This window comes from Bombina bombina, chromosome 10 (assembly GCF_027579735.1).
Source record: "Bombina bombina isolate aBomBom1 chromosome 10, aBomBom1.pri, whole genome shotgun sequence".
In the NCBI taxonomy this organism is placed as follows: domain Eukaryota; kingdom Metazoa; phylum Chordata; class Amphibia; order Anura; family Bombinatoridae; genus Bombina; species Bombina bombina.
Genome location: NC_069508.1, coordinates 165,652,845 through 165,675,356, shown reverse-complemented (window position 1 = coordinate 165,675,356; position 22,512 = coordinate 165,652,845). Strand labels below are relative to the sequence as shown.

At 42.2% G+C, this 22,512-nt stretch overlaps 1 protein-coding gene across 1 annotated transcript in view; it reads right to left on the bottom strand.

Annotated features, from left to right (window-relative positions):
- FAF1 (Fas associated factor 1) overlaps positions 1-22,512 on the bottom strand; it is a 700,642-nt gene that overhangs the window by 543,412 nt on the left and 134,718 nt on the right. Inside the window, exon 6 of the mRNA XM_053693495.1 lies at positions 5,701-5,792. Coding sequence (XP_053549470.1) covers positions 5,701-5,792 — 92 coding nt within the window. The remainder of the gene's footprint in view (positions 1-5,700; positions 5,793-22,512) is intronic.

Below are 22,512 nucleotides of genomic sequence, written 5' to 3'. Positions count from 1 at the left end.
TATGTGTGTGTGTGTGACCAGCCCAAGCACAGCAGATCTGAAAGTAAGGGAACTGAAAGGAACCCCAAGACCGACCCCCAAAAGGGAGGAAGAATGGACAAAGCCACTTCAACCTAAAGACAAACGAGCAGGTGTTAGACCCAAGGAGATATAGCAAGAGCACCCGACTAAGTCTCAATGCGGATCCAGCAGCTCCCCAGATGGAAAGGAACAACTCAAAGAGCAGATCAATCCCTGATCCATATAAACATCTGTTCCAACCTCCCGAACACAGGAGAGGCCCCTAAAAAGGGAACCATACCTCCGTAAGGAGGAAAACGAGCCCCCTGAAGAGGAGAGCGTCGATAAACACCTGCCCATAAAACAGGAAGTCGTAGGGAGAACCAAGAGGACACAAGGCCACGTCACTGACGAACACAGAAGAACCCCTTAAAACACCATCGTGCTAGCACACATAACAGGTACAAAAGTGACGGCTGAGCAACCGCAAACCTTCCGTTTGCTAGACAGGAAAGCCCACCATCAGGACATGTTAGTTGGCTGTCCCAAGGGAACCGTATTGCCCGGTACAAAACAAGGCCTAAGGAGCCCCGGCTCTCAATAAAGAACGGCTTGAAGATAGAGAATACGTCTGCAACTCGCAAGGTAAAACCAGGATGCCCACCACAAACATTATGTGTTTCGAAGATCCAAGTCTTCGAAACGCGTAAGGGTCGTGGTGGGCATCCCGGTTTTACCTTGCGAGTTGCAGACATATTCTCTATCTTCAAGCCGTTCACTTACCTCATTCGATTGAAGTTGTTTGATGTAAGGAGCTAATTGTATTTTTATTGCCTCTTTAAATAAATGATAATGCACTATTAGTGTGTATCTTTGTCTTTTCACCCCCATTGGGAAGCATTAGCTGTACAAGCTGCATTAACGTGGAGAACAGGATCTCCAGCCCGATTGAACACTACTCATCCGGATTCAATATCCCTTCCTGTACGATGACTTTCCTGTAGATGTGGCTACAGATGCTGATATTGTTCTCTTTTGATGGGCTCCCACTTACCTCATAGGATTGAGGGAATTTCTCGTAAGACTGATCACAAGGGGAGGATTTCAGGAAGTGTGTGCTTTTTCTCAATCATCCAGAACTCTGCTGTTTTTTTATATCGGGACTGTTTTGATCTTTCAATTGAGCACTTTCAGCCCTCCTTCTCTGACAACCCTATGAACTGTTTTGGTTGTCTGCTGTGTGTTTTTTGTGATGCAATCTGATTGATCAATTTATTTTTGTGTTATTATTTATTACTTTTTGTTTTGTTTTATTTAATTGTTTATACATTTATTCAGATCCACCAGGGTGATTTATAGGTTGAATTGTTGACAACCATTCCAACTTATATCTCTCCTAGGTGTGTTTTTTTCCCTACACCAGGTTTTGCGCTAGACAATCCCTTTTTCTTTCTTGACAATTTTTGTACACTATTTACTGGGGGTGGTGCTGTCCCCAGTGTGTGTCTGACAGCTGCATGTATGTGTGTGTGTTTGTATATATATATATATATATATATATATTTATATTTATTTATTTGTTTTAAAGATCCGCACTCACTGGACTTGTGTGAATTGTGATATTTAATAGAGTAATATGTGTGTGTATAAAGATTATTTACACTCCATGACATTTTATAACATCTTGGTTACATTTTGAAAAATATAAGAGCACTGAAATTGGGGCAATGTAGCACTTGCTGGCTGTTTTGAATTTGATTTGCTGTAGAGATTTTTTTCTCATTAGATTACTTACAGTAGTGGACTGCGGTTTCCTTACATACCAAGCTATGATAGAGAATGATGTGTCAGATTAGCTATAAAAATATATTCCAAACTGACAAACTCACTAAATTTAGAAGCAAACTGAAGCTAAATGCTAATTGATTGCCACCCCTCTCTCATTAACCCTTTCTCCTATGCTGGAAAAGTATGTGCACCATTATTATAATTAAATTACACCAGTAAGGGAAGTAAAGTATTGGTGAACTGAGCAATAAACTTTATGAGATCTAATTAAGAAAAAAACCATATGTGATCTAAGAAAAAAAAAAACATGATTACATTACAAAAAAATAAATAGAAATAAAACTATGCAACAAGAAAGGTATGTCAAAATAGCTGAGACCGTCAGACAATGAGAAAAAGAGAAGGAAGAGCACCTCCTAGTGGTAAAATGCAATAACTGATCTCAAAATGTATTTTACTGTCTCATACACTAAAAACCTCCAAACATTTTCCATTGTTTGTTCCCAGCGTCCTCAAGATCTATTTTGTATCACAATGTATATATGTGGCTAGTGCAAAGAATTAAATACAAATAGACTGCATCTCTAAATGGTGCAAACCAAGCCTGCAGGGATCTCTCAGCCTCCTTAGTTCCTGCTCTCACATTAAACTATCAGTTCTATAATCAGTGCTATAGCAAGCGTATAGCTGTAAATTAACTCTAAAAGAATTTCTATATATGGCTGATAGACAAAACCATTCATTTTGCACAAATCGCTCTTCACTGAAAAAAAAAACATTTCTTTCATTTCAGCCAAATTTAGTTCACATGGTCATTTGCTTCAGCTGAATTTTGACAATATTTGTTTTTTAACCACCTCCTATTATTATTTATTTGTAGAGCGCCAACAGATTCTGCAGCGCTAATGGGGAGTACCTTCAGGACAGCAGCTTAAACTTAAAGGGACAGTCTACACCAGAAATGTTATTGTTTTAAAAGATAGATAATCCCGTTATTACCCATTCCTTAGTTTTGCATAACCAACACAGTTATATAAATACACTTTGTACCTTTTGACTTTTGACAGACATGCATTTTAGCCAATCAGTGCTGGCTCATAGGCACTCTATGTGTGTGAGCACAGTGTTATCTATATGACACACATGAACTAACACCCTCTAGTGGTGAAAAGCTGTCAAAATGCTCTGAGAGAAAAGGCGGCCTTTTAAGGGCTTAGAAATTAGCATATGAACCTCCTTGGTTTAGCTTTCTACTAAGAATACCAAGAGAACAAAGCAAAATTGGTGATAAAAGTAAATTGGAAAGTTGTTTAAAATTACATGCCCTATCTGAATGATGAAAGTTTATTTTGGACTAGATTGTCCCTTTAAAGGGGTGTGAACCCAAAATGTTTCTTTCATGATCCAGACTTTTTGTTTATTTTTTTATTATTATTGCGGTCAGTAATCTCAATACAAAAGTGAAGCTTTTATACTTATTACCTGACACAGGAATTGATTAACTGGATCGCTAATGAATAGTGTAAAAGTGCAAATTTAAAGACTTTCCTACTTTCCAACTGTTTAAACTGCATGAACAAATCAATATATTTTTGTGTCACTTGCATTTGCTTGTTTGTTTATTCGTTAACAAGAGCACTCGTTTTGCATTTTCATATAAATGGAAAGAATACTGTAAAATTGGGGATATTTTGCATTTGCATGAATCTAAATGTACGTTTGTTAATAGCCTCTGCCTGTATCGGTTTCTAACGTCTGCTTGCACCCATTAATAACCTCTGCCTGCACCCATTAATAAACTCTGCCTGCGCCCATTAATAAACTCTGCCTGCGCCCATTAATAACCTCTGCCTGCGCCCATTAATAACCTCTGCCTGCGCCCATTAATAACCTCTGCCTGCGCCCATTAATAACCTCTGCCTGCGCCCATTAATAACCTCTGCCTGCGCCCATTAATAACCTCTGCCTGCGCCCATTAATAACCTCTGCCTGCGCCCATTAATAACCTCTGCCTGCACCCATTAATAACCTCTGCCTGCACCCATTTATAACCTCTGCCTGCACCCATTAATAACCTCTGCCTGCACCCATTAATAACCTCTGCCTGCACCCATTAATAACCTCTGCCTGCACCCATTAATAACCTCTGCCTGCACCCATTAATAACCTCTGCCTGCACCCATTAATAACCTCTGCCTGCACCCATTAATAACCTCTGCCTGCACCCATTAATAACCTCTGCCTGCACCCATTAATAACCTCTGCCTGCACCCATTAATAACCTCTGCCTGCACCCATTAATAACCTCTGCCTGCACCCATTAATAACCTCTGCCTGCGCCCATTAATAACCTCTGCCTGCGCCCATTAATAACCTCTGCCTGCGCCCATTAATAACCTCTGCCTGCGCCCATTAATAACCTCTGCCTGCGCCCATTAATAACCTCTGCCTGCGCCCATTAATAACCTCTGCCTGCGCCCATTAATAACCTCTGCCTGCGCCCATTAATAACCTCTGCCTGCGCCCATTAATAACCTCTGCCTGCGCCCATTAATAACCTCTGCCTGCACTCATTAATAACCACTGCCTGCACCCATTAATAACCTCTGCCTGCACCAATCAATAACCTCTGCCTGCACTCATTAATAACCTCTGCCTGCACCCATTAATAACCTCTGCCTGCACCCATTAATAACCTCTGCCTGCACCCATTAATAACCTTTACCTGCACTCATTAATAACCACTGCCTGCACCCATTAATAACCTCTGTCTGCACCCATTAATAACCTCTGCCTGCACCCATTAATAACCTCTGCCTGCGCCCATTAATAACCTCTGCCTGCGCCCATTAATAACCTCTGCCTGCGCCCATTAATAACCTCTGCCTGCGCCCATTAATAACCTCTGCCTGCGCCCATTAATAACCTCTGCCTGCGCCCATTAATAACCTCTGCCTGCGCCCATTAATAACCTCTGCCTGCGCCCATTAATAACCTCTGCCTGCGCCCATTAATAACCTCTGCCTGCGCCCATTAATAACCTCTGCCTGCGCCCATTAATAACCTCTGCCTGCGCCCATTAATAACCTCTGCCTGCACTCATTAATAACCACTGCCTGCACCCATTAATAACCTCTGCCTGCACCAATCAATAACCTCTGCCTGCACTCATTAATAACCTCTGCCTGCACCCATTAATAACCTCTGCCTGCACCCATTAATAACCTCTGCCTGCACCCATTAATAACCTTTACCTGCACTCATTAATAACCACTGCCTGCACCCATTAATAACCTCTGTCTGCACCCATTAATAACCTCTGCCTGCACCCATTAATAACCTCTGCCTGCACCCATTAATAACCTCTGCCTGCACCCATTAATAACCTTTACCTGCACTCATTAATAACCTCTGCATGCACCCATTAATAACCTCTGCCTGCACCCATTAATAACCTCTGCCTGCACCCATTAATAACCTCTGCCTGCACCCATTAATAACCTTTACCTGCACCTATTAATAATCTCTGCCTGCACCTATTTATATCCTCTGCGTACACCTATTTATATCCTCTGCGTACACCTATTTTTAACCTCTGCATGCACCTATTATTAACCTCTGCATGCACCTATTTATATCCTCTGCTTGCACCTATTAATAACCTCTGCTTGCACCTATTAATAACCTATGCCTGCTGCACCTATTTAAAACCTTCACAAGAACATTTACATCCAGTATAGGCGAACCTAAAGACAAGATAAGAACATATTAAGACATGCTGCTGGCTCTCTCGTTCTGCATCTGCACAATATGAAGTAGAGAGGACAATAATTGTATAGTTACACAGTCACATTTATCTTCTCATGGGACAGGTAGGTAACAAAATACAAACCAGACTGAGTTATATCTTACCTAGTTGGGATGGACATAGAAGGAGGGGGTATCTCTGGGGTGAGGACATACAGGTTATTGTTTTTTGGCAAGTGAAGACTTCTTAAAACAGTCTGAAAAGAGAAATGAAAATCAACAAGATTAGGGCCTTACAGTAAACAATAATGCAGCTTCAGTAACAGCTTTTTTGAGAGATATTTTATTCTTATATATACCCCGGAGAATTTATTTAGTGCAATTTTGTTGCACTATTGTCAGTTCCTCGTTTCTGAGGTTCGCTGAAGTTCAGACCTCATCATCTTGTTACTACTTCTGGATATGGTTAAAGATACTGACAGAACCAGCTTCAGACCCAGGAAGGAACAGCACCGCTATTTCTACATAGCCATCAAATACTTTACCTGGTGGCTGACTACTGGGATAGGTGACAAGCCTGACTTATTCTGATACATTTCACATAGAGTTCTTGTGACGGAACCCATGTGTCTGATAGTTAAAGGCTTGTGAGAACATTATTGACCACTGAAGAAGCTGCTAGATTGCTACAGGAAAAATACAAAATGCTTTAAAAAAGGACAGTCAAGTCAAATTATTCTTTCATGATTCAGATAGGGCATGCAATTTTAAACAACTTTGCAATTTACTTTTATCATCAAATTAGTTTTTTTTTCCCCTTGTTAAAAGCTAGGTAACTCGCTCCCCATGGAGTTATTTATGAGTTAGCACTGATTGGCTAAAATGCAAGTCTGACAAAAGAACTGAGATAGGGGGGCAGTGGGCACAAGCTTAGATACGTTATGAGTAATAAAGGAATTACCTATATTTTTAAACAATAAACATTTTCAACTAGACTGCCCCTTGAAGGTCATTGTACAACTAATGAATATTATAATGAATAATATTTTAGTTTTAAAAATGGCATATTTTAGCATTTGTCAATCATTTTGTTAAAATAGGATGGGCAATAGAGGCAAAGGAAAATGCTTTTCTAAATATCTTTTTTGCGGGTTCAAAGATGTTTGAAACTTTGAAGCAGGTATATATCATATCAAAGAAGAGCCCACACTGCCAGGATTTAAATTCAGACTCTCCGTTGATTCTGTCACATAGAATAAACTGGGAGCTTAATTTTAATTTAGATCCAGAGAGTGTAGGCTTTCCTCGGATATAATTATTATGCACCCTGATAATTATTGGCCCAATGAGAGCACAAAAAAAAATAATAATATATATATATATAATATATATATATATATATATATATATATATATTTATCCAGGGAGACACACCATAGATACAGGAAGACACCCACACAGCCAGTTCCCTACACATTTCAGTGCACATTGCCTGCGTATAAAAACAAAATTTATGCTTACCTGATAAATTTATTTCTTTCTAGACATGGTGAGTCCATGGAATCATCAATTACTGTTAGGAATATCACTCCTGGCCAGCAGGAGGAGGCAAAGAGTTCCAAAACAAAGCTGTTATATGTCACTTCCCTTCCCACAAACCCAAGTAATTTGACCAAAGAAAAAAGGAGAAAAAGGAAATATCACAAGGTGTAGAGGTGCCCGAGGTTAAAGGTAAAAATAACTGTCTTAAAATAAAGGGCAGGCCATGGACTCATCGTGTCTGGAAATAAATAAATTCATCAGGTAAGCATACATTTTGTTTTCTTTCTTAAGACACAGTGAGTTCACGGAATCATCAATTATTTTTGGGAATCAATACCCAAGCTAGAGGACACAGATGATTAGGGAGGGACAAGACAGGTAACCTAAACAGAAAGTACCACTGCTTGAAGAACCTTTCTCCCAAAAGAACCTCAGCCGAGGCAAAATAATTCAATTTGTAAAATTTTGACAGGGAATGCAGAGAAGACCAAGTTGCAGTCTTGCAAATCCATTCCACAGAAGCTTCAATCTTGAAAACCCAAGAAGAGACAGCCCTAATGGAATGAGCTGTAATTCTCTCAGGAGACTGCTGCCCAGCAGTCTCATAAGCAAAACCAATTATACTTTTCAACCAGAGAGAAAGAGAAGTAACAGAAGCTTTCTGACCCTTACGTTTCCAAGAGAAACAAACAAACAGGGCAGAAGACTGGAGAAAATCCTTAGTCACCTGTAAATAAAATTGTAAAGCACGCACAACCACCAAGTTGTGCAACAAACGTTCTTCAGAAAAGAATTACTACGACAAAGAGAAGGAACAACAATTTCCCAATAAAAAAAATTCTTTAGAAAGGAACCTAACTTAGTACAAAGGACCGCCTCATCGACATGAAAGATAAGATAAGGCGAATCACACTGAAAAGCTGAGAGCGTAGACACTCTCCGAGCAGAAGAGATAGCAATAAGAAACAAAACCTTCCAAGATAACAGCTTAATATCTATGGAATACAGAGGCTCAAACAGAGCTTGCTGCAAAACTTAAAGAACAAAAGTTAAGGCTCCCAGGAGCAACAGACTTAAACACAGGCCTGATTCTGACCAAGCCTGACAAAAAATGTTGCACATCGGGCACGTCCGCCAGACACTTATGGAGCAAGAAAAGATAATGCAGAAACCTGACCCTTCAGAGAAATGACAAAACTCAAGACCTTCCCGCAGAAAGGGCAAAATCCAAAGAATGCTGACCCTACTCCTAAAGTAGCCTACGGATTCACACCATAAAGACATTTACGCCATATCTTATGGTAAATGTTTCAAGAAACAGTCTACAAGCCAGAAACATAGTCTCAATGACCGACTCAAAAACCCAACTAAGAGTCCAATCTCCAAGTAGTCAGCTTCCGAAAAATGATACTTGGGAGAAGGAAAAGACCCTGAAATAGAAGGTCCTTCATCTCCACTAGGTCTGCATACCCAATCCTGCGAGGCCACACAGGAGCTATCAGAATTACTGATGCTCTCTCCTGTTTGACACGAGCAATAACTTGTGAAAGGAATCAAACGGAGTAAGCAGGGATGCAAGATTGAAATCCCAGGAAAAACCACCAGAACATCTATCAGAACAGTCTGGGGATCACTAGATCTTGAACCGTATCTTGGAAGCTTGGCGTTCTGCCGAAACGCCCTCAAAAACCCATTCCTGGAACCCCCCATGTAAGCGTTTACCCGGAAAAAACACCTACGGATGGAGAGTGCCACGCCCCGGATGAAATATCTGTCTGTTCAGAAATCCGATTCCCAGTTGTCCACCCCTGGAAAGTGGATGATAAACAACAATCGTTAGTTCCCGCCCACACACAATCCAAATCACCTCCTATGATTAAGGAACTCTGAGTCCCTATTCCATGCCTTAAATTAGTCACAGACTGCTTCCCAGCCCAGTAGGCTGGCGTCCGTGAACACATCACCAAGGAATGTCTCCAGAAGCACGTGCCCTGAGACAGATACACCTGAAAAACCACCACGGAAGAAAATCTCTTTATGATTGATCTAGATCTATCTCCTGAGACAGATCCAAAAGATCTCCATTGTATGGAAAATAACAAAAAGGAATAACGTCCATCGAAACCATCAGACCAATTCCCTCCATATATAGAGTCACTGAAAAGTGAAGGGAAAATCAACTGCAGCTAGATTCAAATTCTCAACCCTCTGATTGCAAGATGGTTAAGCTATTAACCGGACCATTAGAGCTTGCTGTTGGCTGGACCGAAGACAGCAGAGAGAGGAAAAGGAATAAATCTTTGATTAGCTGACCTCTGATAGAATCTTCTCCAAGATAGAGAATCTATTAAAGGCCTCCAAAAAAAAATCGCCCTTGTGAATTGAACAAGGGAACTCTTTTCCAGATTCATTTTTAAAATATATACACGGTCATATATGCAAAGCAAACAATATGAGCTGGATTCAAACTCACAATCTTCTATTCCAGAAGCATCAGAGCTAACCGCTAGGCCACGCCAGTGTGCCCCCTCTATGGAGAAGAGATTGGGCAAGATCTCTTGAAAGAGAATGCTCAAAGGAAGGAAACCATATGAACCATATATTGGCCAGAAAGGCACCCTTCCCATACATACCTCAAGACCCAAAAATATTTCTAAGATGATGAGACTCATAAACTTGAGATGATCCTGAATCAGGGGAGCAATAAATACACATCCTTCAGGTCTATGTCCGTTATGAACAGGCCCTCTTGAACCAAAGGATAAGCATACTGCTTTGAAGGTCAGAACCCGAAAAACTTGAGGTAAATACCTGGATCCCGTTCCCAGACTGGGACTGGAACTAAGAGGAAATCTTAGATTGGACCAAGATTGGTTGCCTTCCAAAAGACATGACTGACCTTGTAGTAAGAGGAAAAAGGACAACTCTCCTTTAGACTTACTCTTTTGACTTGTGGGAGAAAAATCTTCCTGTAAAGCGAGAGGATAATTCTGTTAGTCCAAACAAAGTCTCATCCTTGAAAGAAAACATAAAATGTTTAACATGCAACTGAAGAACTATAAAGCCTAGGCTTTACCACTAAGCCACAGGTAGGCTTCTTAGCTAATCAAGCTATCGGCCACCATGCCCGGCGGGCTAGCACAGCAAGTCTAATAAGGCAAGGCATTGCTCAGAAAGAACAATTAAACCTCCTGTCCATGGACCCGTAAAGGTCTAGGCACATAAAAACACTTGATAAAAATCACAAAACTTTCAAAGGTTGACGACGACAGGGGTATCAATGTAGACCAAGTAGCCAAAACCTCCTTTAACAGTACACAAGGTATTCCAGCATACATCTGAAGGAGATCATTTTAGCATCAGATAAAGGAATTATACTGTCCAAATCTGAGATTTCACCCTCAGAAACTACCAGCGAATCCTCCTCATCAAAACTTGGGAGAGAGAGCAACCTGGGTAGCAGAAAGTGGAGCAGAAACCTTACTATCTGAAAATGTAAATGTCCTCTTGCATTTTCCCTGTAGGTAAGGAAAAACAGACAAAGCCACAGGTATCACAGATGATACCTGAGCTGCAAAATCTGTAAGCAAACACATTCCACCAGGAGATTGAGAGGAACCACAGGGCACTGCATGTGACACCATAGAGGCTTGGGACAGTTAAGGAGAACCTGTAGAATTGCCTGAACAGCATCATCCTGGGAGACACAAGGCTCAGATTTATCTGTACTCAATAGCTCTTGCTAAATAAGCAGCACGGACAAAACATTACATTTTAATTTGTCTAAATTTATCCTTAGAGGCAAAATATATTTTTAATTAAAAAGATATATTCAAATATGAGGGAAAGATGCTGAGTAAAAACAATTTGTTCCTCAAGCCAATAAACATTTGATTCATAGGAGCAGACCACTGCTTCAACCCTGAACAATAAATGTTTTAATTAGTGAATACTGTCACCTTAAAAAACAGAATTTATGTTTACCTGATAAATTACTTTCTCCAACGGTGTGTCCGGTCCACGGCGTCATCCTTACTTGTGGGATATTCTCTTCCCCAACAGGAAATGGCAAAGAGCCCAGCAAAGCTGGTCACATGATCCCTCCTAGGCTCCGCCTACCCCAGTCATTCGACCGGCGTTAAGGAGGAATATTTGCAGAGGAGAAACCATATGGTACCGTGGTGACTGTAGTTAAAGAAAATAAATTATCAGACCTGATTAAAAAAACCAGGGCGGGCCGTGGACCGGACACACCGTTGGAGAAAGTAATTTATCAGGTAAACATAAATTCTGTTTTCTCCAACATAGGTGTGTCCGGTCCACGGCGTCATCCTTACTTGTGGGAACCAATACCAAAGCTTTAGGACACGGATGAAGGGAGGGAGCAATCAGGTCACCTAAATGGAAGGCACCACGGCTTGCAAAACCTTTCTCCCAAAAATAGCCTCAGAAGAAGCAAAAGTATCAAACTTGTAAAATTTGGTAAAAGTGTGCAGTGAAGACCAAGTCGCTGCCCTACATATCTGATCAACAGAAGCCTCGTTCTTGAAGGCCCATGTGGAAGCCACAGCCCTAGTGGAATGAGCTGTGATTCTTTCGGGAGGCTGCCGTCCGGCAGTCTCGTAAGCCAATCTGATGATGCTTTTAATCCAAAAAGAGAGAGAGGTAGAAGTTGCTTTTTGACCTCTCCTTTTACCAGAATAAACAACAAACAAGGAAGATGTTTGTCTAAAATCCTTTGTAGCATCTAAATAGAATTTTAGAGCGCGAACAACATCCAAATTGTGCAACAAACGTTCCTTCTTTGAAACTGGTTTCGGACACAGAGAAGGTACGATAATCTCCTGGTTAATGTTTTTGTTAGAAACAACTTTTGGAAGAAAACCAGGTTTAGTACGTAAAACCACCTTATCTGCATGGAACACCAGATAAGGAGGAGAACACTGCAGAGCAGATAATTCTGAAACTCTTCTAGCAGAAGAAATTGCAACTAAAAACAAAACCTTCCAAGATAATAACTTAATATCAACGGAATGCAAGGGTTCAAACGGAACCCCCTGAAGAACTGAAAGAACTAAATTGAGACTCCAAGGAGGAGTCAAAGGTTTGTAAACAGGCTTAATTCTAACCAGAGCCTGAACAAAGGCTTGAACATCTGGCACAGCAGCCAGTTTTTTGTGAAGTAACACCGACAAGGCAGAAATCTGTCCCTTCAGGGAACTTGCAGATAATCCTTTTTCCAATCCTTCTTGAAGGAAGGATAGAATCCTAGGAATCTTAACCTTGTCCCAAGAGAATCCTTTAGATTCACACCAACAGATATATTTTTTCCAAATTTTGTGGTAAATCTTTCTAGTTACAGGCTTTCTGGCCTGAACAAGAGTATCAATAACAGAATCTGAGAACCCTCGCTTCGATAAAATCAAGCGTTCAATCTCCAAGCAGTCAGCTGGAGTGAAACCAGATTCGGATGTTCGAACGGACCCTGAACAAGAAGGTCTCGTCTCAAAGGTAGCTTCCAAGGTGGAGCCGATGACATATTCACCAGATCTGCATACCAAGTCCTGCGTGGCCACGCAGGAGCTATCAAGATCACCGACGCCCTCTCCTGATTGATCCTGGCTACCAGCCTGGGGATGAGAGGAAACGGCGGGAACACATAAGCTAGTTTGAAGGTCCAAGGTGCTACTAGTGCATCCACTAGAGCCGCCTTGGGATCCCTGGATCTGGACCCGTAGCAAGGAACTTTGAAGTTCTGACGAGAGGCCATCAGATCCATGTCTGGAATGCCCCACAGCTGAGTGACTTGGGCAAAGATTTCCGGATGGAGTTCCCACTCCCCCGGATGCAATGTCTGACGACTCAGAAAATCCGCTTCCCAATTTTCCACTCCTGGGATGTGGATAGCAGACAGGTGGCAGGAGTGAGACTCCGCCCATAGAATGATTTTGGTCACTTCTTCCATCGCTAGGGAACTCCTTGTTCCCCCCTGATGGTTGATGTACGCAACAGATGTCATGTTGTCTGATTGAAACCGTATGAACTTGGCCCTCGCTAGCTGAGGCCAAGCCTTGAGAGCATTGAATATCGCTCTCAGTTCCAGAATATTTATCGGTAGAAGAGATTCTTCCCGAGACCAAAGACCCTGAGCTTTCAGGGATCCCCAGACCGCGCCCCAGCCCATCAGACTGGCGTCGGTCGTGACAATGACCCACTCTGGTCTGCGGAATGTCATCCCTTGTGACAGGTTGTCCAGGGACAGCCACCAACGGAGTGAGTCCCTGGTCCTCTGATTTACTTGTATCTTCGGAGACAAGTCTGTATAGTCCCCATTCCACTGACTGAGCATGCACAGTTGTAATGGTCTTAGATGAATGCGCGCAAAAGGAACTATGTCCATTGCCGCTACCATCAACCCGATCACTTCCATGCACTTTAAATTTTAAACTGAACACACTTTATTACTGCAATTGCGAAAAAACATGAAGGAATTGTTCAAAATTCACCAAATTTTCACCACAGTGTCTTAAAGCCTTAAAAGTATTGCACACCAAATTTGGAAGCTTTAACCCTTAAAATAACGGAACCGGAGCCGTTTTGAACTTTAACCCCTTTACAGTCCCTGGTATCAGCTTTGCTGAGACCCAACCAAGCCCAAAGGGGAATACGATACCCAAATGACGCCTTCAGAAAGTCTTTTCTAAGTATCAGAGCTCCTCTCACATGCGACTGCATGCCATGCCTCTCAAAAACAAGTGCGCCACACCGGCGCGAAAATGAGGCTCTGCTTATGCTTTGGGAAAGCCCCTAAAGAATAAGGTGTCTAAAACAGTGCCTGCCGATATTATTATATCAAAATACCCAGATAAAATGATTCCTCAAGGCTAAATATGTGTTAATAATGAATCGATTTAGCCCAGAAAAAGTCTACAGTTTTAATAAGCCCTTGTGAAGCCCTTATTTACGATCGTAATAAACATGGCTTACCGGATCCCATAGGGAAAATGACAGCTTCCAGCATTACATCGTCTTGTTAGAATGTGTCATACCTCAAGCAGCAAGAGACTGCACACTGTTCCCCCAACTGAAGTTAATTGCTCTCAACAGTCCTGTGTGGAACAGCCATGGATTTTAGTGACGGTTGCTAAAATCATTTTCCTCATACAAACAGAAATCTTCATCTCTTTTCTGTTTCTGAGTAAATAGTACATACCAGCACTATTTCAAAATAACAAACTCTTGATTGAATAATAAAAACTACAGTTAAACACTAAAAAACTCTAAGCCATCTCCGTGGAGATGTTGCCTGTACAACGGCAAAGAGAATGACTGGGGTAGGCGGAGCCTAGGAGGGATCATGTGACCAGCTTTGCTGGGCTCTTTGCCATTTCCTGTTGGGGAAGAGAATATCCCACAAGTAAGGATGACGCCGTGGACCGGACACACCTATGTTGGAGAAACAAATTTTTAAACATAAAAAACAGATCTCTGTTTCAAAAACTAGAACATAAGTCCCCAATCACTCATCTTAAGGAGGACGAAATACATCCTAGTCCGGATTGAATTGCAACCCCTCTAGAACACTAACCACTATACTGCGGTGGAATGTTTTATTGTTTTATTATTTTGTTATCGCAATATAGCATACAGTAGAAAAACTGCCTAATTTATTAACCTTTTATAAATATACATTGACACATAGGAGAATAACCAGAACGTCTAAATTCTCTTATATCCTCATGTACCAAAGATTAGTGTAATTATAGATTAATGAGTTAAACACAAGTAGACTTAGACTCGCAAGCTCTCTTAAAAACCAAACTGCTAAGCTGCAGTTCCGATTTCGTCGGAGAGACTGAAGAGGTGGGGTCACATGACCGGACCCAACGAGAGACGCAAAATGGCGCCGCACTCCTTCACAAGTCAAGAAAGGAGGCAGAGACACGGCACAAAATTGCTAATACTGCGCTTCATTCCAGTTGCCCAGAAAAGAGTTTTGATTACTTGAATGACCTAGCCTGGAAATACATTAATCATAGAAATGGCAGTTGGATTCTGCAGCCACTGAAACACTTACAGGGCATTAATAGAATTGCGTAGCAATATCTCAAATTTCCTCTGAGAAAAGCGCGCCCCCGCAAAACAAGTCTCCAAACATCATTTTGAAAGCTAGTATACTGTATGCTAATAAAAGATATTGGGCTCTTCAAAATTTATAAAGTTCATTCCAAGGAGTTAAAAAAAAATACAATAGGTAAAAAAAAAAACAGAATTTATGTTTACCTGATAAATTACTTTCTCCAACGGTGTGTCCGGTCCACGGCGTCATCCTTACTTGTGGGATATTCTCTTCCCCAACAGGAAATGGCAAAGAGCCCAGCAAAGCTGGTCACATGATCCCTCCTAGGCTCCGCCTTCCCCAGTCATTCGACCGACGTAAAGGAGGAATATTTGCATAGGAGAAACCATATGATACCGTGGTGACTGTAGTTAAAGAAAATAAATTATCAGACCTGATTAAAAAACCAGGGCGGGCCGTGGACCGGACACACCGTTGGAGAAAGTAATTTATCAGGTAAACATAAATTCTGTTTTCTCCAACATAGGTGTGTCCGGTCCACGGCGTCATCCTTACTTGTGGGAACCAATACCAAAGCTTTAGGACACGGATGAAGGGAGGGAGCAAATCAGGTCACCTAGATGGAAGGCACCACGGCTTGCAAAACCTTTCTCCCAAAAATAGCCTCAGAAGAAGCAAAAGTATCAAACTTGTAAAATTTAGTAAAAGTGTGCAGTGAAGACCAAGTCGCTGCCCTACATATCTGATCAACAGAAGCCTCGTTCTTGAAGGCCCATGTGGAAGCCACAGCCCTAGTGGAATGAGCTGTGATTCTTTCAGGAGGCTGCCGTCCGGCAGTCTCGTAAGCCAATCTGATGATGCTTTTAATCCAAAAAGAGAGAGAGGTAGAAGTTGCTTTTTGACCTCTCCTTTTACCAGAATAAACAACAAACAAGGAAGATGTTTGTCTAAAATCCTTTGTAGCATCTAAATAGAATTTTAGAGCACGAACAACATCCAAATTGTGCAACAAACGTTCCTTCTTTGAAACTGGATTCGGACACAAAGAAGGCACGACTATCTCCTGGTTAATGTTTTTGTTAGAAACAACCTTCGGAAGAAAACCAGGTTTAGTACGTAAAACCACCTTATCTGCATGGAACACCAGATAAGGAGGAGAACACTGCAGAGCAGATAATTCTGAATGTAAGGGTTCAAACGGAACCCCCTGAAGAACTGAAAGAACTAAATTGAGACTCCAAGGAGGAGTCAAAGGTTTGTAAACAGGCTTGATTCTAACCAGAGCCTGAACAAAGGCTTGAACATCTGGCACAGCTGCCAGTTTCTTGTGAAGTAACACAGACAAGGCAGAAATCTGTCCCTTCAAGGAACTAGCAGATAATCCTTTCTCCAAACCTTCTTGAAGGAAGGATAGAATCTTAGGAATTTTTACCTTGTCCCAAGGGAATCCTTTAGATTCACACCAACAGATATATTTTTTCCATATTTTGTGGTAAATTTTTCTAGTTACAGGCTTTCTGGCCTGAACAAGAGTATCAATGACAGAATCTGAGAACCCTCGCTTTGATAAGATCAAGCGTTCAATCTCCAAGCAGTCAGTTGGAGTGAGACCAGGTTCGGATGTTCGAACGGACCTTGAACAAGAAGGTCTCGTCTCAAAGGTAGCTTCCATGGTGGAGCCGATGACATATTCACCAGGTCTGCATACCAAGTCCTGCGTGGCCACGCAGGAGCTATCAAGATCACCGATGCTCTCTCCTGATTGATCCTGGCTACCAGCCTGGGGATGAGAGGAAACGGCGGGAATACATAAGCTAGTTTGAAGGTCCAAGGTGCTACTAGTGCATCTACTAGAGTCGCCTTGGGATCCCTGGATCTGGACCCGTAGCAAGGAACCTTGAAGTTCTGACTAGAGGCCATCAGATCCATGTCTGGAATGCCCCACAATTGAGTGATTTGGGCAAAGATTTCCGGATGGAGTTCCCACTCCCCCGGATGAAATGTCTGACGACTCAGAAAATCCGCTTCCCAATTTTCCACTCCTGGGATGTGGATTGCAGACAAGTGGCAGGAGTGAGTCTCCGCCCATTGAATGATTTTGGTCACTTCTTCCATCGCCAGGGAACTCCTTGTTCCCCCCTGATGGTTGATGTACGCAACAGTCGTCATGTTGTCTGATTGAAACTGTATGAACTTGGCCTTTGCTAGCTGAGGCCAAGCCTTGAGAGCATTGAGTATCGCTCTCAGTTCCAGAATATTTATCGGTAGAAGAGATTCTTCCCGAGACCAAAGACCCTGAGCTTTCAGGGGTCCCCAGACCGTGCCCCAGCCCACCAGACTGGCGTCGGTCGTGACAATGACCCACTCTGGTCTGCGGAAGCTCATCCCCTGTGACAGGTTGTCCAGGGACAGCCACCAACGGAGTGAATCTCTGGTCCTCTGATTTACTTGTATCGTCGGAGACAAGTCTGTATAGTCCCCATTCCACTGACTGAGCATGCACAGTTGTAATGGTCTTAGATGAATGCGTGCAAAAGGAACTATGTCCATTGCCGCTACCATCAAACCTATTACTTCCATGCACTGCGCTATGGAAGGAAGAGGAACAGAATGAAGTATTTGACAAGAGTTCAGAAGTTTTGATTTTCTGGCCTCTGTCAGAAAAATCCTCATTTCTAAGGAGTCTATTATTGTTCCCAAGAAGGGAACCCTTGTTGACGGAGACAGAGAACTTTTTTCTGCGTTCACTTTCCACCCGTGAGATCTGAGAAAGGCCAGGACAATGTCCGTGTGAGCCTTTACTTGAGGAAGGGACGACGCTTGAATCAGAATGTCGTCCAAGTAAGGTACTACTGCAATGCCCCTTGGTCTTAGCACCGCTAGAAGGGACCCTAGTACCTTTGTGAAAATCCTTGGAGCAGTGGCTAATCCGAACGGAAGTGCCACAAACTGGTAATGCTTGTCCAGGAATGCGAACCTTAGGAACCGATGATGTTCCTTGTGGATAGGAATATGTAGATACGCATCCTTTAAATCCACCGTGGTCATGAATTGACCTTCCTGGATGGAAGGAAGAATAGTTCGAATGGTTTCCATTTTGAACGATGGAACCTTGAGAAACTTGTTTAGGATCTTGAGATCTAAGATTGGTCTGAATGTTCCCTCTTTTTTGGGAACTACGAACAGATTGGAGTAGAACCCCATCCCTTGTTCTCCTAATGGAACAGGATGAATCACTCCCATTTTTAACAGGTCTTCTACACAATGTAAGAATGCCTGTTTCTTTATGTGGTCTGAAGACAATTGAGACCTGTGGAACCTCCCCCTTGGGGGAAGCCCCTTGAATTCCAGAAGATAACCTTGGGAGACTATTTCTAGCGCCCAAGGATCCAGAACATCTCTTGCCCAAGCCTGAGCGAAGAGAGAGAGTCTGCCCCCCACCAGATCCGGTCCCGGATCGGGGGCCAACATCTCATGCTGTCTTGGTAGCAGTGGCAGGTTTCTTGGCCTGCTTTCCTTTGTTCCAGCCTTGCATTGGTCTCCAGGCTGGCTTGGCTTGAGAAGTATTACCCTCTTGCTTAGAGGACGTAGCACTTGGGGCTGGTCCGTTTCTGCGAAAGGGACGAAAATTAGGTTTATTTTTGGCCTTGAAAGACCTATCCTGAGGAAGGGCGTGGCCCTTGCCCCCAGTGATATCAGAGATAATCTCTTTCAAGTCAGGGCCAAACAGCGTTTTCCCCTTGAAAGGAATGTTAAGCAATTTGTTCTTGGAAGACGCATCCGCTGACCAAGATTTTAACCAAAGCGCTCTGCGCGCCACAATAGCAAAACCAGAATTTTTCGCCGCTAACCTAGCCAATTGCAAAGTGGCGTCTAGGGTGAAAGAATTAGCCAATTTGAGAGCACGAATTCTGTCCATAATCTCCTCATAAGAAGAAGAATTATTATTGATCGCCTTTTCTAGCTCATCGAACCAGAAACACGCGGCTGTAGTGACAGGAACAATGCATGAAATTGGTTGTAGAAGGTAACCTTGCTGAACAAACATCTTTTTAAGCAAACCTTCTAATTTTTTATCCATAGGATCTTTGAAAGCACAACTATCTTCTATGGGTATAGTGGTGCGTTTGTTTAGAGTAGAAACCGCCCCCTTGACCTTGGGGACTGTCTGCCATAAGTCCTTTCTGGGGTCGACCATAGGAAACAATTTTTTAAATATGGGGGGAGGGACGAAAGGTATACCGGGCCTTTCCCATTCTTTATTTACAATGTCCGCCACCCGCTTGGGTATAGGAAAAGCTTCGGGGGGCCCCGGGACCTCTAGGAACTTGTCCATTTTACATAGTTTCTCTGGAATGACCAAATTTTCACAATCATCCAGAGTGGATAACACCTCCTTAAGCAGAGCGCGGAGATGTTCCAACTTAAATTTAAATGTAATCACATCAGGTTCAGCTTGTTGAGAAATTTTCCCTGAATCTGAAATTTCTCCCTCAGACAAAACCTCCCTGGCCCCCTCAGACTGTTGTAGGGGCCCTTCAGAACCAATATCATCAGCGTCCTCATGCTCTTCAGTATTTTCTAAAACAGAGCAGTCGCGCTTTCGCTGATAAGTGGGCATTTTGGCTAAAATGTTTTTGATAGAATTATCCATTACAGCCGTTAATTGTTGCATAGTAAGGAGTATTGGCGCGCTAGATGTACTAGGGGCCTCCTGTGTGGGCAAGACTGGTGTAGACGAAGGAGGGGATGATGCAGTACCATGCTTACTCCCCTCACTTGAGGAATCATCTTGGGCATCATTTTCTCTAAATTTTGTGTCACATAAATCACATCTATTTAAATGAGAAGGAACCTTGGCTTCCCCACATTCAGAACACAGTCTATCTGGTAGTTCAGACATGTTAAACAGGCAAAAACTTGATAACAAAGTACAAAAAACGTTTTAAAATAAACCGTTACTGTCACTTTAAATTTTAAACTGAACACACTTTATTACTGCAATTGCGAAAAAGTATGAAGGAATTGTTCAAAATTCACCAAAATTTCACCACAGTGTCTTAAAGCCTTAAAAGTATTGCACACCAAATTTGGAAGCTTTAACCCTTAAAATAACGGAACCGGAGCCGTTTTTATATTTAACCCCTTTACGGTCCCTGGTATCTGCTTTGCTGAGACCCAACCAAGCCCAAAGGGGAATACGATACCAAATGACGCCTTCAGAAAGTCTTTTCTATGTATCAGAGCTCCTCACACATGCATCTGCATGTCATGCTTCTCAAAAACAAGTGCGCAATACAGGCGCGAAAATGAGACTCTGCCTATGATTAGGGAAAGCCCCTAGAGAATAAGGTGTCCAATACAGTGCCTGCCGGTTATTTTACATAATTCCCAAGATTAAAATAATTCCTCAAGGCTATGGAGTATAAAATATAAATCAATTTAGCCCAGAAAATGTCTACAGTCTTAGAAAGCCCTTGTGAAGCCCTTTTTTTTTTTTCTTTCTGTAATAAAAATGGCTTACCGGATCCCATAGGGAAAATGACAGCTTCCAGCATTACATCGTCTTGTTAGAATGTGTCATACCTCAAGCAGCAAAAGTCTGCTCACTGTTCCCCCAACTGAAGTTAATTCCTCTCAACAGTCCTGTGTGGAACAGCCATCGATTTTAGTAACGGTTGCTAAAATCATTTTCCTCTTACAAACAGAAATCTTCATCTCTTTTCTGTTTCAGAGTAAATAGTACATACCAGCACTATTTTAAAATAACAAACTCTTGATTGAATAATAAAAACTACAGTTAAACACTAAAAAACTCTAAGCCATCTCCGTGGAGATGTTGCCTGTACAACGGCAAAGAGAATGACTGGGGAGGGCGGAGCCTAGGAGGGATCATGTGACCAGCTTTGCTGGGCTCTTTGCCATTTCCTGTTGGGGAAGAGAATATCCCACAAGTAAGGATGACGCCGTGGACCGGACACACCTATGTTGGAGAAACATAATTTATGCTTACCTGATAAATTCCTTTCTTCTGTAGTGTGATCAGTCCACGGGTCATCATTACTTCTGGGATATTACTCCTCCCCAACAGGAAGTGCAAGAGGATTCACCCAGCAGAGCTGCATATAGCTCCTCCCCTCTACGTCACTCCCAGTCATTCGACCAAGGACCAACGAGAAAGGAAAAGCCAAGGGTGAAGTGGTGACTGGAGTATAAATTAAAAAATATTTACCTGCCTTAAAAACAGGGCGGGCCGTGGACTGATCACACTACAGAAGAAAGGAATTTATCAGGTAAGCATAAATTATGTTTTCTTCTGTTAAGTGTGATCAGTCCACGGGTCATCATTACTTCTGGGATACCAATACCAAAGCAAAAGTACACGGATGACGGGAGGGATAGGCAGGCTCTTTATACAGAAGGAACCACTGCCTGAAGAACCTTTCTCCCAAAAATAGCCTCCGATGAAGCAAAAGTGTCAAATTTGTAAAATTTGGAAAAAGTATGAAGCGAAGACCAAGTTGCAGCCTTGCAAATCTGTTCAACAGAGGCCTCATTCTTGAAGGCCCAAGTGGAAGCCACAGCTCTAGTAGAATGAGCTGTAATTCTTTCAGGAGGCTGCTGTCCAGCAGTCTCATAAGCTAAACGAATTATGCTACGAAGCCAAAAAGAAAGAGAGGTAGCGGAAGCTTTTTGACCTCTCCTCTGCCCAGAGTAAATGACAAACAGAGAAGACGTTTGTCGAAATTCCTTAGTTGCCTGTAAGTAAAATTTTAGAGCACGGACTACATCCAGGTTGTGCAGTAGACGTTCCTTCTTTGAAGAAGGATTTGGGCATAAAGAAGGAACAACAATCTCTTGATTGATATTCCTGTTAGTAACTACCTTAGGTAAGAACCCAGGTTTAGTACGCAGGACTACCTTATCCGAATGAAAAATCAAATAAGGAGAATCACAATGTAAGGCTGATAATTCAGAGACTCTTCGAGCCGAGGAAATAGCCATTAAAAATAGAACTTTCCAAGATAACAACTTTATATCAGTGGAATGAAGGGGTTCAAACGGAACGCCCTGTAAAACATTAAGAACAAGGTTTAAACTCCATGGTGGAGCAACAGTTTTAAACACAGGCTTAATCCTGGCCAAAGCCTGACAAAAAGCCTGGACGTCAGGAACTTCTGACAGACGTTTGTGTAACAGAATGGACAGAGCTGAGATCTGTCCCTTTAATGAACTAGCAGATAAACCCTTTTCTAAACCTTCTTGTAGAAAAGACAATATCCTAGGAATCCTAACCTTACTCCAAGAGTAACCTTTGGATTCACACCAATATAGGTATTTACGCCATATCTTAT